Source organism: Phocoena phocoena, chromosome 2 (assembly GCF_963924675.1).
Source record: "Phocoena phocoena chromosome 2, mPhoPho1.1, whole genome shotgun sequence".
NCBI classification, from domain to species: Eukaryota; Metazoa; Chordata; class Mammalia; order Artiodactyla; family Phocoenidae; genus Phocoena; species Phocoena phocoena.
In genome coordinates, this window is record NC_089220.1 from 108,301,297 (window position 1) to 108,319,241 (window position 17,945).

Sequence of the window (17,945 nt, forward strand, 5' to 3'; positions counted from 1 at the left end):
AAAGCTGTATTCCACATTTATCAGGCAACCTTCTGAGAACTACTTTGGTTTCCCCAGCATGCTCCCACAGGGAAAGGCAGAGCCCAGGATGAGGGACTAAGCACTGTCATCTTTAAAGAGGATTTCCACTGTAAATTAATGAAGCAGCACACAATAAATATGTGTCAAAATGCTTTCCAGGGCTTCCCTGGTGGCGCAGTGGTTGAGACTCCGCCTGCCGATGCAGGGGACACGGGTTCGTGCCCTGGTCCGGGAAGATCCCACATGCCGCGGAGTGGTTAGGCCCGTGAGCCATGGCCGCTGAGCCTGCGCGTCCGGAGCCTGTGCTCCGCAACGGGAGAGCCACAACAGTGAGAGGCCCGCGTACCGCAAAAAAACACCAAAAAACAAAAAAACCAATCTAATAACCAAATTCTGCAAAATGGGCTATTCTACTATCTTACATTTAAGAATAACTTTAGTTAATAAGATACTTCATATGTATCACTGGAATAGGAAGAGAACTCACCTTTGTTAAGTGCTATAGGTAGGACCAGATGTCTGGACAGAACAGGGGGACTTGAAATATCAGCTATATCAATAAATCCCACTATTTCCAAATCTGAAAAGAAGGAATCAACATAGAATTAACTCGTAACAAACGATAAATGCTGGAGACGGTGTGGAGAAAAGGGAACCATCCTACATTGTTGGTGGGAATGTATCAATAAACTGGTACAGCCAATATAGAGAACAGTATGCAGGTTCCTTAAAAAACTAAAAACTGAGCTACCATGTGACCCAGCAATCCCACTCCTGGGCATATATCCGGAGAAATCTGTAAGGATGCATGCACCCTGATGTTCATTGCAGCACTATTTACAATAGCCAGGACATGGAAGCTACCTAATTGTCCATCGACAGAGGAATGGATAAAGAAGATGTGGCACATATATACAATGGAATATTACTCAGCCATAAAAGGAACGAAATAATGCCATTTGCAGTGACATGGATGGACCTAGAGATTGTCATACAGAGTAAAGTAAGTCAGAAAGAGAAAGAAAAATATCGTAAAATATCACTCGTATGTGGAATCTAGAAAAATGGTACAGGACTTCCCTGGTGGTACAGGGGTTAAGAATCCACCTGCCAATACAGGGGACATGGGTTCGATCCCTGGTCTGGGAAGATCCCACAGGCCCCGGAGCAACTAAGCCCACGCATCGCAACTACTGAAGCACGCACGCCTAGAGCCTGTGCTCTGAAATAAGAGAAGCCACCGCAATAAGAAACCTGCACACCGCAACGAAGAGTAGTTCCCGTTCACTACAAGTAGAGAAAGCACACGCCCAGCAACGAAGACCCAATGCATCCAAAAAAAAAACAAAAAAGAAAAATGGTACAGATGAACTTACTTGCAACGCAGAAAGAGAGACACAGATGTAGAAAACAAACTTATGGTTATCAAGGGGGGAAGGGGGAATGGGATGAATTGGGAGATTGGGATTCACACATATACACTACTGTATATAAAATAGATAACTGGGCTTCTCTGGTGGCGCAGTGGTTGAGAGTCCGCCTGCCGATGCAGGGGACACGGGTTCATGCCCCGGTCTGGGAGGATCCCACATGCCGCGGAGCAGCTGGGCCCATAAGCCATGGCCGCTGAGCCTGCGCGTCTGGAGCCTGTGCTCCGCAACGAGAGAGGCCACAACGGTGAGAGGCCCGCGTACCGCAAAAAAAAAAAAAAAAGATAACTAATGAGAACCTACTGTATAGCACAGGGAACTCTACTCAATGCTCTGTGGTGACCTAAATGGGAAGGAAATCTAAAAAAGAGTGGATATATGTGTATGTATAACTGATTCACTTTGCTGTACAGCAGAAACTAACACAACATTGTAAAGCAACTATACTCCAAAAAAATTAATTAAAAACAAAGAATTAATTTGTTATGGGAAAGTACATTATTTTCTATGTACTAGATTTCATAAACACAAGGTTTAGATCGGGAATTCAAATATGATGACTAGGAAGGTTATTAGAAGTTTCTCTGAATGACTCTAATACTTTGCATTTTAAGTAACTAAGAAATTAAGGACAACTGTCTTTTATTTAATGGACTTAAGTTATACGACAAATTAGCTAGACTATTTTTATGAGGCTAGGTCCCCAGCCAAGGCAAAAGCTTAATGGTTAAGTCTCTCTGAATAGTCAGGATGTTCAGGTCACCAGGGGGCGTCATAGTCAAATACTTCCACAACAACTGCAAGCAGCTATGCCTGGAGGGTAAGGCTTTTGCATTAAAACTGTTTCCCTGAGAAAGAAATACATTCTCTACAAAATCAAGGTAGCAGTCTACATATGACAATGGTTTCTTTGCTTTATAGAAGCTGTATTAAAGACCAAAAGTATTTGTTGAAAATCTAAAATAAGTTAAAAAAAAAAAAAAGTTGTAACCCAAAGAGTACTTTCTGGAAGTTTTTTTTTTTTTTTTTTTTTTTTTGCTGTTCGCAGGCCTCTCACTGTTGTGGCCTCTCCCGTTGCAGAGCACAGGCTCCGGACGCGCAGGCTCAGCGGCCATGGCTCACGGGCCCAGCCGCTCCATGGCACGTGGGATCTTCCCGGACCGGGGCACGAACCCATCTGCCCAGCATCGGCAGGCGGAGTCTCAACCACTGCGCCACCAGGGAAGCCCTGGAAGTTTTTTCTGATTATATAAGTAGTATAAAAACTTAGAAAACACTAAAAACTGTAAAGAAGAAAAATAAAGTCACTCATCATTTCTCATCAAAGGAAACCTCTGTTAATATTTTACTGAACTGCTTTTTAGTCTTTCTTCTAGGCATATACACATTCATATTCTCAAAACAATGTTTTAAAAAATCAGGATCATGGTGAGTATACCATACTTCTTATACATCAGGAAATCTGCTTCTCTGGAGTTTTGCTATCATTACCTTCTTTAGCTGAGTAACAAATGAATCAGCATAAGCAGTTATATATTTTTCATCTGAGTAGAAAAAGGCCTATGTTTTAGTGGTTTAAATATAAGCTATAACAAAAATCTTGGACTAGAAGCTTTTATAAGTTAGTCCATTAAATAAAGGACAATTATCCTTATTTTCTTAGTTACTTAAAATGAAAAGTATTAGAGTCATTCAGAGAACTTCCAATAACCTTCCTAGTTATCATATTTGAATTCCCCACCTAAACACTGCATTTGTGAAATCTAGTACATAGAAAGAAATGTACTTCTGGGAAGAAAAGATCTATTTGAAGTTACTCATCCTAAAAGGGTGGGAGGGAAGTGGAATATAACTGGTTTGAGGGCAACAAAACATTTGGCACACTGCTGTCTAGTCACAATGAAAGAGATGGATGACCTACTTCCAGCAGGAGCAGAAAATAAAGGCACAGAAAACAAAACAGCCTGTGCACAGCCCTTCATTCGAAAACTCCTTAAAGTCTACACACCCAAGAATGAAATGAATTTCCAGCTGTACTTAATTTTAATCATTTAAAAATTTTTTCATTATATCTTTTATTATTAATTAATTAATTTATTTTTGGCTGCTTTGGGTCTTCGCTGTTGCGTGCGGGCTTTCTCTAGTCGCAGTGAGCAGGGGCTGCTCTTTGTTGCGGTGTGCGGGCTTCTCACTGCAGTGGCTTCTCTTGTTGCGGAGCATGGGCTCTAGGCGCGCAGGCTCAGTAGTTGCGGTGCATGGGCTTGGTTGCTCTGCAGCATGTGGGATCTTCCCAGACCAGCACTCGAACCCGTGTTCCTTGCACTGGCAGGCGGGTTCTTAACCACTGCACCACCAGGGAAGTCCAATTTTAATCATTTGTTGATTGAACAATTACCTAGTGAACATCTACTAAGCATCAGACACTAAGCCAGGCACTGAGGGTGTGCAATGGTGACTCAAAACAGTGATGGTTAAACATATACCCACCACTCAAGGAGTCCACCTGCCAATATGAGACAACTCTCTTCTCTACTACCCCTTGTTACTTTTGATTATTGGCTTTGCCAATTTAACCTAAGCATAGCACTGGCAACATGTTAGAAGCCATAACACATTGCTTTCTTTTAGTCATAATACAAGCTGCAGGATTAGAGGGGTACAATATATCAGAGCTGAGACCTGAGAGACCATCATTTCTCCTAGAGATTCCACTCACCTAGCCAATAAGAACTAGAGGAAGTGACTTGTCCAGGGTCACAGAGGAAAAGTCACACAGCCAAGTCTAAAAGCTAGCTCTTCATATATGACCTTAATAATGATGCTAATACGTCTTACTATCTCTATTAAGAACTACCTCAAGGATTTCAATGCTAGTGAATCTGGTCCTGGTTTCCAACTCTTAGTAATTTGTGGTTATAATCATCTAGGATTAGAGATTAACTCATGACCTCACCACGGAAGACCACTAATCTGCCACCCCTTAGGCAATGCAACCTCCCATCCAAAGTATACTGACATTTCTTTTCAACCCTCCTGGAGAGAGGAGAGTAAAAGTCAGAAGTTAGAAGAAAGTAGGGATAACAGAAGAACTAAGAATGAAGTATAAAAAAAGTTACCTGTGTTAATGACTTTAGGGATAGGATCGATTTCCTCGTCTACAACAAAAGGTTCTGGCCTGGGGAAGACTTGCACATCAGCGGTTAGGTGGCCACACTTGAGAACAGCATGGAAAGGTGTATATGCCAGATCTATCAGTTTTCTAGAATATGATGATTATTTGTTACAGAAAGAGTAATATGATACGTATAATTTTTTTCAGGTAATCTTTTTAAGATGTCAAGTTTGTTTTCCCCTCAAGTTGATTCCAAAGCTATGATCTGACCATTTGTGAAACAGAACAAAATCTGATATTTTTGGTGAGGAAATTTCAATTCTGAAAAGCCCAAAAGCAGTTAAATCTTTGAAATTGCTGTCATTGTAAGGAAGTCAATACCTATAGACATTATAGATTTAGTCATGCTTAATTTAAAAGGGAGTCAACACTCAAAAATCACTACTACCAATCATTTTATCTGAAAAATGTGCAACTTGGGGAAAATGAAATGACACAACTAGAAACAGTAAAATAGATATTATTGTCTGACATCAAATTATAATGCTGGATTGTAAGAAGGCAAAAAAGTATATACTCACCCAAACATAGACTGTACATTTTTCAAGCACAGGGGGCCATCAATAGTAAAAATCTGCCCTTCACCATTGTTTAAATCTATAAGACGTTCAAGGCAATCCAAGGAATCAGTGCTCTGAAGCTACAAAGCAAAACAGATGACTCTTTTAAAGTGGCATAAAATGCCAGATTGTTATCAGTACACTAAGGTCACAAAACGAAGATGATTTTTTTTAATAATGTGAGAAGGAAAATAACTAACAATTTTGACTCAAGGTTACCAAAGAGGAATGTTATATAAAATTATACCAGTAGAGCTATTTCATTCCAAGTAGTTTTGCAAAGATTCAGAGGTGACCACAGTTGGTATTCACATAGCACCTTCCCTTCCAAGTGTTTCTAACATATTTTGGTAAGAACCATCATTATTTATATTTTAAAGATAGAAAAACTGAGGTGAAGAAAAGTTAAATAACTTTCCAAAATAAATGGGAAAACCAGGAGATAAGAGTTTAATAAAACATACATCAGAGTAATGTTACTTAACAACAACAAAAAATCAAAGCACACTTCTGTCAACATTTCTGGTGTGATGGACATAAGAATTCCTAAGTGAGGGAAAGACCTAACACCAAAAAGAACATTCTGTCTTTGTAGCATCTGAAGAATCTTTGTGGGAAGTAGGACGGATAACAACTCCAGCTATGTTTCCTGAGATGTGGCAACACTCTGCTTTCAGAAAGCATTTGAGACATAGTCTTTTCAAATATAATCAGTAATTAGTGTCAGTTGAAACAATGGAGTTCAATGTTATACTATAGGCATGCCTCATTTATTGAGTTTTGCAGATATTGCCTTTTTTTTTAAAACAAAGGTCTGTGGCAAACCTGTGTCGAGCAATTTTATTGGCACAATTTTTCCACAGGATTTCCTCACTTTGTCTCTGTGTCACATTTTGGTAATTCTCGCAATATTTCAAACCCTCCACCAGCAAAAAGATTACAACTTGTTGAAGGCTCAGATGATGGATAGCACTCTTTGGCAATAAAATATTTTTAAAATAAGGTATGTACATTGGTTTTTTTTAGACAGTGCTATTTATTGCACTCTTAATAGACAACAGTATAGTACAAACAAAGCTTTTATATGCACTGGGAAAAAAAGAAATTAGTGCGACTTGCTTTATTGTGATCCCCGCTTTATAGTGGTGGTCTGGAATGCAACCTGCAATATCTCCGAGACATGCCTGTATATGTAATATAACATTAATGGAATATACTAAAAAATATATTCCATTTCTGAGTCCTAAAATGTATCTAATCAAACTAAAAAGAACTTAGTAGAAAGCATTACCTCCTCCAGATTTGCCATGCACATGATGTATAACTTAGATGGGAAAGGAAAAGGTAGTGGGAACCTGTTGCTCTCACTGCGTTGGCTGTGAGTAGCTAGGGAGTGCCGCAGTGACCCTCTACCAATGCCAAGACAGCCATCTGTCACCAGAACAACCTGTTTGCAAAAAGGGAGAGGAGTTTTGTACATGAAATAACATATTTATTTAAAGCAGTCTCATTTGGCAATGTTTTCATTTCTCCCTAATTGCATTTACACTGAAAAATGTACCTCTGCAGGAATACAAACAAAGATGTGAATAAATCTCAACAACATTTGTCAAGTGAAAGATGACAGACACATTGTATTGATACGATTCTACACATATATATTAAGTTCAGACCACGTAAAACAAAACTAAGATAAATCAAATAGGGGTTGTGGGGTGATACTGAGTAGAAAGGGGCATGAGAAAACTCTGTAGGGTAATGGAAATGTTCTATATCTTAACTGGAGGAGTGGTTACATAGGTATATACATTTGTGAAAACTCAGTAAACTGTATACTTAAGATCTATGCATTTTACTGTATTTTATCTTATTAAACCTTTAAAAAAAGCACCTACCTATGAACACTTAAAAAAAAGACAAAACCATTCATAACCAATTCTTACTTAATTGTATTAAAACTAGAACCCTATCTCTTAGAGAAGGAGTTGGCACCTAAGACACTGGTGTCAAAAATGGCATAAAGGGTACTTCCTTGGTGGCCTAGAGGTAAAGAGTCTGCCTTCCAATGCAGGGGACACGGGTTCGATCCCTGGTTGGGGAACTAAGATCCCACATGCCCTGGGGCAACTAAGCTCACGTGCCCTGGAGCCTGCGCACCAGAGAGAGAAAACTCGCATACCACAACTAGAGAGAGGCCCGCGCACCGCAACAAAAAGATCCTGCATGCTGCAACTAAGACCTGAAGCAGCAGAAAAAGAAAAAAAATGGCATAAGGACCTATTTTACGTGTGTCCCTAGGAAATACCAGCACAGAAGTCTGAAGACTGAACCTTGACACTTTATTTTCAAAGATGACAAACTTTACCTACCCCTGCTCAACTAAAATGACAACTGCATTAAATATGTATTTATAAAAGCCATTTAACCAGACATGGACAAGACCTTTAAAATGCATTCTTAATCAACCGATAATTTTTAAAAGCCTTCAAAACATACCAACAATAGACATTACAAATCATTTTCCTTTTCCTCACTGTTTAAAGCAATCCTTGGGAAGTCCTGGGTGGACTTCCCAAGCAATCCAGGGGAGGATTGTTTTTGCTCTCCCTAGCCTAGCCTAGTAACTTAACAATAACAGACCAATAAGGTAGTATTAGGTGGTTGCACCATGTGAAGGGCCAAGACTGACACTTACTTCTAAAGCCCAAGAATGCTTAATAGAGGTCCCCTGGAGAGATGTCATCTCTTAGGAAGACAGTCAAGGCAAATTCCTCTTCTAGGTACCAACAATTGCTACATAATGATTTACTTCTGCCACTAGCTTTTTCAGATGCTGTGTGATAATGAAATATTTCTTGTAATGTCTAAATGAGACAGACTTTACTCAGATAATGAAAACATAGTCCAGCTCTTTAAAAACTTGGTTAAAAACATTCCACATTAAAACAAATCTGTTTGATAGTAACTGATTATAAAAACAATCACTAATAACGTCCACCGTGTTTTGGACCTGGTTCACCCCAAAACTCACCAAGCAAGTCTAAGTGGATCCAGGCCCAGCTCCTTCCCCTCAGGGTACAGTATATCTCAAATTCAGATTCCTCCTTTTTGCAAAGGAAGAAAAAAATATTAAAAGGCAGAAGTCTGCATGGTGCACAAGGTCTGGCTCTTATGTGTTTTCTGAGTTTCTTCTCTAAAACCAATGAAGAAGTAGCAAATGAAACTGTGCTACCTGCTAGCTTCCAGTTCAGAAGATATTGACAACAAAACTTCACTTATTCTTTATATTGCTAGGAAATTAGACAGTCTGTATGCATGGTTTTACGAAATAATGTTTATGAAGCAAGGTGCCAAAGGTTTTTATTTCTGAAAGGAAACTGATCAAAAGGTATTTACTGGCTTTTTTAGCAAGTGTCCACTAACGTGATCTGATTTTTAACCTTTTAGTAGTAGCTCAGGGTCTTCACTAACCCATGAGTTCATATTGTATAAAATAACTCAACTACCTGAGTAAGAAAAAACAGTAAGAAAAAACAAAAAAGCTTAAAAAAAAAAAAGCTGGGTTTATTGAGATATAATTCATAAGCAACAAAATTCACCCTTTTTAGTATATAGTTCTATGAGTTCCGACAAATGCATTCAGTGATGTAACCACTTCTACTATCAAGATACAGACCAGTTCCATCACTTCTCATATTCCCTCATGTTTTATTTGGGTCAGCCCCTAACCTTTCCTCACCCCAAGGCAGCCACAATCTTATACTTATTTAAAAAACAAATATCGGTGATGCTACTGACACTACTGAGGAATCCCGTATTTGACCCTATAATAAAAAATCATATACTATGGCCCACTGCCTGTTTCTGTAAATAAAGTTTTACTGGGACAGAGCCATGCCCATTTATTTACTTATTACCCGTGACTGCTTTCATGCTATGACAACAGAGTTGAGGAGTTGCCACTGACACCCGCAAAGCCTAAAATATGGAAAAAGTTTGCTGATTCCTGTTGTAGACTATTATGATTTTCCTTTTAGCAACTTTTCCGTTTTCTCCTTTAAAATATGCTACCACTTCTCAAAGCACCTGTTTATAGCAAACTTCCAATTGCTACAACTCTGCTCTGATTTGATGCTATATGTGGACCTATTGTGGACTCTTAAGGAAAGGGCAACAGATTTTATGACATACACCTCACTTTTTAGACAACCCAGGTAGTTGAGAAGGTTAAAAGTCTGCTGAATAAATGCTACACTGGAATAATGAAGATAGACTATATTGTACTGATGTTTACAATTATATCACTCAAAATTATAATCGCCCCTTCCAGGGGGTGTTCTAAAATTCCACTGTGAGCCCTTTGTGTTTTATACAAACAATGCTAGTCTGAGATAAGTCAATTTACTAGGAGGATGCTTTCCTTAAGGCATATTTGTGCTGCTTTCTGAATATATTAGTGTTGATTTAGTGCCTTCTTTTAAAAAGATACCAAAAGTGTATAATATAGTTTGTGGAAATTACAATGTATGCTGTGTCAGAGCCTGAACAAAAATGAAGCGCCTCAGTGGTTAATGTTTTTAACTTAGGGCAAAGAAAAAGAACTGATCATTACCTGACAAGGAATTGCACCACCCCATTCTTGCTGAACGATATTGCAAACACCAACTAATGCAGACTCCAAGCAGGTTTTATCATAATCATCCATATTACTTAGTGCTTCCTGATTGAATGAAAGATAAAATTGCTCATTATTATTTACTGTTTTAATTTGTTACCAGAAAAAAACATAAACTGTTCAAAGCATGAATGTTACACAGGGGACATTGTGTTTCTGAGAGCCCAAAGCATATGTTCTTAAAGAAAAATGGTAAAACAGATTTCCTCAACTATAAAGGATGATTAAAAGAGCTTCCCTGGGCTTCCCTGGCGGCTCAGTGGTTGAGAGTCTGCCTGCCGATGCAGGGTACATGGGTTCGTGCCCTGGTCCAGGAAGATCCCACATGCCGCGGAGGGGCTGGGCCCGTGAGCCATGCCCACTGAGCCTGCATGTCCGGAGCCTGCGCTCTGCAACGGGAGAGGCCTCAACAGTGAGAGGCCCGCGTACCACCACCACAAAAAAAAAAAAAAAAAAAAGAGCTTCCCTTTATTCTGTTCTCTCATCAGGTGAGAGTGAATTGTCCATCAAGTTCATATCTTTATTAAGTGGACCTTGAAAGAAATAATTAAAATGAAAAACGTTTAAAGACATCACAAAAATAATGACAAAATTTACTGAATACTATCATCATTCTAGGCATTTTACATGCATTTAATCATGACAACATCCTATAACGCAGTGGTCCCCAACCTTTTTGGTACCAGGCACCAGTTTCGTGGAAGACAGTTTTTCCAGATGGGGGGTGGGTGGGGCGGGGCAGGGGATGGTTAAGGCGGTAATGTGAGCGATGGGGAGCGGCAGATGAAGCTTTGCTGGCTGCCCACTCCTCACCTCCTGCTGTGTGGCTGGGGGTGGGGGTTGGGGACCCCTGCTATAAGGTATAGATAATGAATCTATTTTTATTTTCTTTATTTAAAAAAATTTTTATTTATTTATTTTTGGCTGCGTTGGGTCTCCGTTGCTGTGCACGGGCTTTCTCTAGTTGCGGTGAGCGGGGGCTACTCTTTGTTGCGGTGTGCAGGCTTCTCATTGCAGTGGCTTCTCTTGTTGCGGAGCACGGGCTCTAGGTGTGTGGGCTTCAGTAGTTGTGGCAAGCGGGCTTCAGTAGTTGTGGCACACAGGCTTCAGTAGTTGTGGCTCACGGGCTCTAGAGCACAGGCTCAGTAGTTGTGGTGCACAGGCTTAGTTGCTCTGCGGCATGTGGGATCTTCCTGGACCAGGGCTTGAACCCGTGTCCCTTGCATTGGCAGGCGGATTCTTAACCACTGCGTCACCAGGGAAGCCCAATTAACCTATTTTTAAAATAAGGAAACTGAGGTACAAAACAATTAGGTCACTTTCCCAGGTCTTACACCTAGAAGTGGCAGAATCTAGATTTGAACCCAGTCAGTCAGACTCCAGGACTCAACCATTACTGTTCACTACCTATATAGCAATTCTTTAAATTTCAGAACTGCTGAACATCCAAGATCCTTAGTTTACTCATCTATAAGAAATCCAGTGCAATTAAAAAATGAAAAAAAAAAAAAGCTTTTGAGTCACTTAAAAAAATGTGAGATAGGGACTTCCCTGGTGGTCCAGTGGGTAAGACTCCATGCTCCCAACGCAGGGGACCTGGGTTCGACCTCTGGTCAGAGAACTAGATCCCACATTCATGCTGTAACTAAGAGTTCACATGCCGCAACTAAGAGTCCACACGCCAAAACTAAGAAGCCCACATGCTGCAACTGAGACTCTGCATTCCACAACTAAGGGTCTGCATGCTGCAACTGAAAGTTCACATGCTGCAACTAAGACCCGGTGCAGCCAAAATAAATAAATAAATAGATTTTTTAAAAAAAAGTGAGATAATAAATGATTTAACAAAATTTTATTATTTATATTTTAAAAAGCAAACTATACTGATCCTGGATTCCTAAACTGCCTAGCAACTATTAAACTGTTCATTTTAGTTCCACAAACACTTACTGACTGCTCACTATGGGCAAGGAACTGTGCTAGGTATTGTTGGAAATAGTAATAATTTAGAGATGTTGTCAGAAAGTAATTCTTTGGCGTATCACAGACAACACCTTTGGAAGGTAACACCTATCAATCAAGGTTTTAAAATGATTTCTTGGCATCTGTAAATCAAAGGCTATTTGTTGCGGAGGAAATATACTCCTGAATTACTCTAGAATAAGGATTTTATAAGGAAGCACTATTTTTCTTTTTTTAAAATTTATTTATTTTTGGCTGTGTTGGGTCTTCATTGCTGCATGTGGGGTTTCTCTAGTTGCAGCAAGCGGTGGCTACTCTTTGTGGTGGTGCGTGGGTTTCTTGCGGTGGCTTTTCTCATTGTGTAGCACGGGCTCTAGGTGCATGGGCTCAGTAGCTGTGGCTTGCAGGCTCACTAGTTGTGCCGCATGGGCTTAGTTTTTCCACGGTATGTGGGATCTTCTCGGACCAGGGCTCAAACCCGTGTCCCTTGCATTGGTAGGCAGATTCTTAATCACTGAGCCACCAGGGAAGTCCCTGGAAGGAATGTTTTTCATCTCAAGTTTTATAGAAAAGTAGAAAAGTGTTGAACCTAAAGATCCTGAACTTTAGGGGACAGGGCACTACATCCTGAGATGCTCCCCTCCCACAGAGAATTCCAGAAAACCAAAAGAGGAGGCTACAGCAACAACTCACAGCTCTAACTCATAGCTCTACCAAAGGCAGAAGGCCTACTGGTTATGAATCCTTGTTTTACAGTTTTACTTAGATATTATACCCATAGACTTATCTTTAAATAATTCCAGTTCTAAATATTCAGTGCAATATGATAATACTGTTTTCCTTCCTATAAATTGGGCCCGGTACATACAATAACTCATTCCTTTTTGTACCTGTAGGGTGTTATAATCTCTTGTGAAGGGAACCATCAATTCCCAGAGTGATGAAAAAACCACCAGAGCTGTAAACTCAAGCTTGTAATTTGTGGCCATGTGTTCAAACAGCATTGTCAAACCATGGGCTGCCAGGTGCTTGCGCTGATACTCCTCGGACCCCTCAATAGACACAGGTCGGGTCATGGAAAGGGATACGTCCATTACCACCACTGTAGGCATGATGAAAGTGATCCCAGTGTTCCCAGTCAGAATGTAAACAGATAGCTATAGATAGAGAAATGCTGTAGAAAATAAATATGATTAGGTCTTGCATGTCATGGAGAGAAAAAAGTATTTTTTTAATCATAATTTTAACCTAACTTTCCAGAAATAAGTGAAGGCAAACCCCATCTAAGTTGAGGTGAGGACAAATCTGCAGGGAATTCAGTGGGAGAGAAGCAAGCAGCTTAGTTCACTGTGAGGACCACTCCTAGAATCACCCACTAAATGGCCATAAATCAAGGACCATCTTAAATGTTTCTAGTAAAAACAAAATAAAACAAAATATTAAATTCAGGGAGCTCTTGAGTTGAATACTTTCAAATCTTACACAACTTAATATAACAAACACTCCTACATCACCTCTCTGACACTTAATTTACTAAAGAACATTTCTAGTTGTCTTATGGTGGTACTTTTTGACAATCAACCATTCTTTTTGGGCACCTTCACTATCTTACTCAATACAGCAGTATTTGGGCAAGTGTTTGCTGAATTATCTTGTTGCCTAATGTCCTTTTTTAAAAAATTAAAATGAACGCAAAATATAAAAAGAAAAAGTCAGGCTTCCCTGGTGGCACAGTAGTTAAGAATCTGCCTGCCAATGGAGGGGACACAGGTTCGAGCCCTGGTCCGGGAAGATCCCACATGCCGCAGAGCAACTAAGCCTGTGCACCACAACTACTGAGCCTGTGCTCTAGAGCCCATGAGCCACAGATACTGAGCCCAGGTGCCACAACTACTGAAGCCCATGCGCCTACAGCCCGTGCTCCGCAACAAGAGAAGCCACCGCAATGAGAAGCCCGTGCACCGCAACGAAGAGTAGCCCCCACAGGCCGAAACGAGAGAAAAGCCTGCACACAGCAACGAAGACCCAATGCAACCAAAAATAAATAAATAAAATAATAAAATAAAATAAATTAATTAAAAAAAAAGAAAAGGCTAGTAAAGTCATAGTCCAAATTAGACAAAGCTGGAAATCATTAAGCATGACAAAAACAACAAACTGCTAGCCTCAGTAGTACTCACTGCAGATAAACAAGGCAACAGCTCTTTAACTATGAAGGAAAAGAGCAAAATTAAAGAACATGTATGACAGCTGGCAGTATCTCATGAAACTGTATAAAAGTCAAAATGTATAAGAAATGGAGAAAACAAAGAGCTTTTTAAAATTATGGATTGAGAATTAGCATGAAGAAAACATTTCTGTGCTCAAAAATAAAGAAAAAAGTTCCCAGATATACAGATCTGCTCTTGCTGCTGCTGCTACTCTATTATTAAGCAAACTATAGTCTACTCACACAATTAAATATCATATAGCTATAAATAAATGATACATATACAGATATCAGAAATATTTATATAGGTATTAGTAACTGAGAAAAGCAGGTCACAGGCCTGTATGTATACACCGATTACAACTTCATAAAAATCATACTGCATGTATTGCATATATACAATTTTGCATATATACAATTTTGCATATATACAATTAGAGAACACTCAGGATGGACATAAACAAGTTAGAAATTTAATGTTCACTAATTTCTTTTTTTGGAACTTACTTCAAAACACTTAACAGTGGCCAGAGGGCTTGTTTTAGTACAGTGTCCAACTGCAAACGTGTGCTATTCTAAAATTCCATTTGTAAGTAGGCTGTTGGGAACTCTGAGCATATTGCCTCACAGAAACAATGTTATAAATGGGGATCAGGGACTCATGTCAAGTAGGAAAAGCCTTTTTACCACATAATGGGCTTTCAAATACAAATGCCTCATGTATACAACATCGATAAAGACTAAAGGAGATATATAAATTACTCTTCCAGACTCCTTTCCAAAATGTTTAACCATTTTGATAGAAATAAACTAAAACGTGGGATTCCCTGGCGGTGCAGTGGTTTAAGAATCCGCCTGCCAATGCAGGGGACACGGATTCGAGCCCTGGTCTGGGAAGATCCCACATGCCGCGGAGTAACTAAGCCCGCGCACCGTAACTACTGAGCCTGCGCTCTAGAGCTCGCGAGCCACAGCTACTGAGCCCACATGCCACAACTACTGAAGCCCGCACACCTAGAGTCCGTGCTCCACAACAAGAAGCCACCGCAATGAGAAGCTTGCGCACCGCAACCAGTGGCCCCACTCTTCACAACCAGAGAAAAGCCGACGCACAGCAACGAAGACCCAACGCAGCCAAAAATAAATAAAATAAATTTATTTTTAAAAAAAAACAAGGGGCTTCCCTGGTGGCGCAGTGGTTGAGAGTCTGCCTGCCGATGCAGGGGACACAGGTTCGTGCCCCGGTCTGGGCAGATCCCACGTGCCGCTGAGCAGCTGGGCCCGTGAGCCATGGCCGCTGAGTCTGCACGTCCAGAGCCCGTGCTCCGCAACGGGAGAGGCCACAACAGTGAGAGGCCCGCGGACCGCAAAACAAAACAAAAAAAAAACCCAAAATGTGCATCCTTATTCTGCGCCTCATTAAGCACAGCATGTTAAACATAATTCACTCTTAGCATCACAACTCTGAACACCAATACTGCCCAGCACGCTGCTGCCCTCATGTTTTAATTTATACCAGCGTTCTCCCAAGTGTGTGCTGCACAACACTGCCCTGGAGGGATGCGCCAAGAAAAATGAGTTCAGGTCTTATTAAAGACACTGAGCAGCTCTATAGCAAAGAATCCAGTTTGTTAACTCTGTGTTTCCCATTTAACCCTTCTCTGACCATTAGTTGATGCCATGGAACAAGTATATAGAACATACCCAGAAACACTGCCTTGTACTCAAGGGATCCAGGCTGTTGTGTTCTGTTTTGGTGCCTCCTCTTTGTAACTAAGTTTTGGATCATCATTTTGCATCCCACTTTTCTCTGTAATCATCCTCCCTCTTTCCGATTTGTTGCTTTTTGGCTACTATGAGCTGGAAAGCCAGGTAATCCAGCTTGCTAAAACTGTGTCCGAAGTCAAAGTTAACAAGCTCTGAGAGCCTGTGAGTTTCTTCTGCTGTCACGTGCATGTGCTTAGGCATTATCAACTTGGTGCTATTTCATCTACTCAGTCTTTCCAGACCCTTTCTGGGTCTCAGCTGTGTTGTTCGCGAAGTGAGGTCCTGTGCAATACTGGTTCAACTACACTACATTAGACGATAAGCTCAACAAGAGCAGGGACAGTGTGAGATTCTGCCCACCAATGTCTCCTCAGAACCTATCACAGCAGTGGGTACACAGTATGTACTTGACAAATGCTTGATAATGACAAGTAAACTACCTCTCAGCACCAGATGTAACATTAATTTTTTGGCAAGACACATTACAAATTTTAACTCTGGACACCAGAAACACACTTCCTCCTCTCCTCGTTCAAACAGAGATATCAGGAACTCCTATGCCTCTACCCACGTATAGTTTATCCAGCTCCTATGGTATTCCCATTCAGGCACAGAGGTCTTTACGTTACTGAAAGCTGGGGATGCGGAGTACTGGCCTCATCTCTTAGGAGAATGAGAATCAGGATACACAGATTTAGATCATATATAAGAAAGCATTTCCAGCTCATGAAATCTGCTGTAACACTGGAATGGGTGACCATAGCTGGCAGGCTTGCATTCTGGGAAGACACTTATGGAGCTGGCTCTTTCTTCAGACTGATGCATTTGTGTCCACCCCCAAACACACCTTCCTAACAATGGCAAAGTCATGGGAAACCAATTTAGAACTCCGGTTGTCAGCACAGAAGTAAAAGATGGATGGATGTTCTTGAAGGATGGTTCACTCAAGTAGCCTAGGCCTGATTAAAAAAAAAAAAATCCCTGCCCACACAGTCCAGCAATTTTGTGAAAACACCATGTTACTTCTCTCTTGGGTTGATTCTTACCCTAAGGTCCTCCACCCCACCCCCACAGCCTTCTCGTAAGTACAGTTTACAAACAATGCTTAAGACAACTAGTGGTCTTCTTTTCTCAAGAACAGTCCACTCCTGAGAATAGCCCTTAGCCCCTTGATTTGGTCATCTCCATTAGCTACACATTTATAATTCTTCCCAGGAGACAATTAGCTCGTTCATAAAGAAGTGATTCTGAGGAGTATCGCTCTTAAAACGTGATTCCACTCGAATTTCTAGGGATCCGCTAACCTACTCTTAAGTTTGTCTGTTGGCCTCACATCTCTTGCCCGGATGAGTCCCCTCCACCGTTCTCGTTACAACTTCACCTCTAAAGTGCCAACCTGTAAACACAGAACTCCTGCATTTGGATCGCGTCTGCCTGGGGATGTATTTTTACCTTAAAATCAGTCAAAAATCTTTAAGATCTGGAAGTCTCTTATGGGAAGAGGAGGCGAAGGGGGTCTGGGTAAGGGGCCGACATCGTGGTGCTTGTGCGGAGCTCTGGCGCGGCAGAGCGAAGGGAGAACGAAGGCAGTGGCCCGGAACTGGCGCCGCAGAGACGGCGCGGGGCGGCCACCTCGGCGGCGGAAAGGCCGGGCGTCGGCCCCGCGTTGTTCCCCGCCGCCGACCCCTTCTCCTGCAGCTCCAACAAGCAATCCAAGACAGCCTACGGTCTCCAGCGCCCTCTACTCACCGCGCGCCCATCACCGGTACGGTCCGTCACCAAATCCCTTCCGCCAGCGCGCCGCAGCCGGAAGTATATGGCCGCGCGACGAAACGGAACTCGGCGCCGGGTGTGCGCTAGGCGCTTGGGGCGGGGCTTTAAGGGCGTCGTGGGCGGGGCGTTGACTCAGCGGAGAAGCTTCCCGTGCGTCTTCCTCAGCGCTTCTCTTTGCAGCGTTTTGTCTGCGACCACCGCCACGACCCCACTCCCCACGTAGTCCCCAACTGCGCCGGGCCTGGGCTGTGTTCGCCTCTTCTCTCCCTCCTCGTTCTCGGGCTCTTCCTTATTTGTTTCTGGCCTCCTGCCCACCTGCCTCTCGTTGGCCCGTGGGCCTCACCTGTCTGGGTAACCCCGTGACCAATTCACACTG

General features: G+C 41.5%; 1 protein-coding gene across 3 annotated transcripts in view; it reads right to left on the reverse strand.

The window, feature by feature from the left end:
• Positions 1 to 12,995, reverse strand: part of INTS14 (integrator complex subunit 14) — a 30,608-nt gene extending 17,613 nt beyond the window's left edge. The window contains exons 1-6 of one of the 3 annotated variants that reach the window (XM_065871413.1): positions 12,711 to 12,995; positions 9,796 to 9,903; positions 6,475 to 6,630; positions 5,145 to 5,263; positions 4,568 to 4,710; positions 509 to 601 (exon numbers count right to left, since the gene is read on the reverse strand). In XM_065871413.1, the coding sequence (XP_065727485.1) occupies positions 509 to 601; positions 4,568 to 4,710; positions 5,145 to 5,263; positions 6,475 to 6,630; positions 9,796 to 9,903; positions 12,711 to 12,932 (841 nt within the window). In that variant the 5' untranslated portion in view covers positions 12,933 to 12,995. The remainder of the gene's footprint in view (positions 1 to 508; positions 602 to 4,567; positions 4,711 to 5,144; positions 5,264 to 6,474; positions 6,631 to 9,795; positions 9,904 to 12,710) is intronic. The other 2 variants (XM_065871415.1, XM_065871414.1) reach the window with 2 other exon arrangements.
• Positions 12,996 to 17,945: the final 4,950 nt, after the last annotated feature.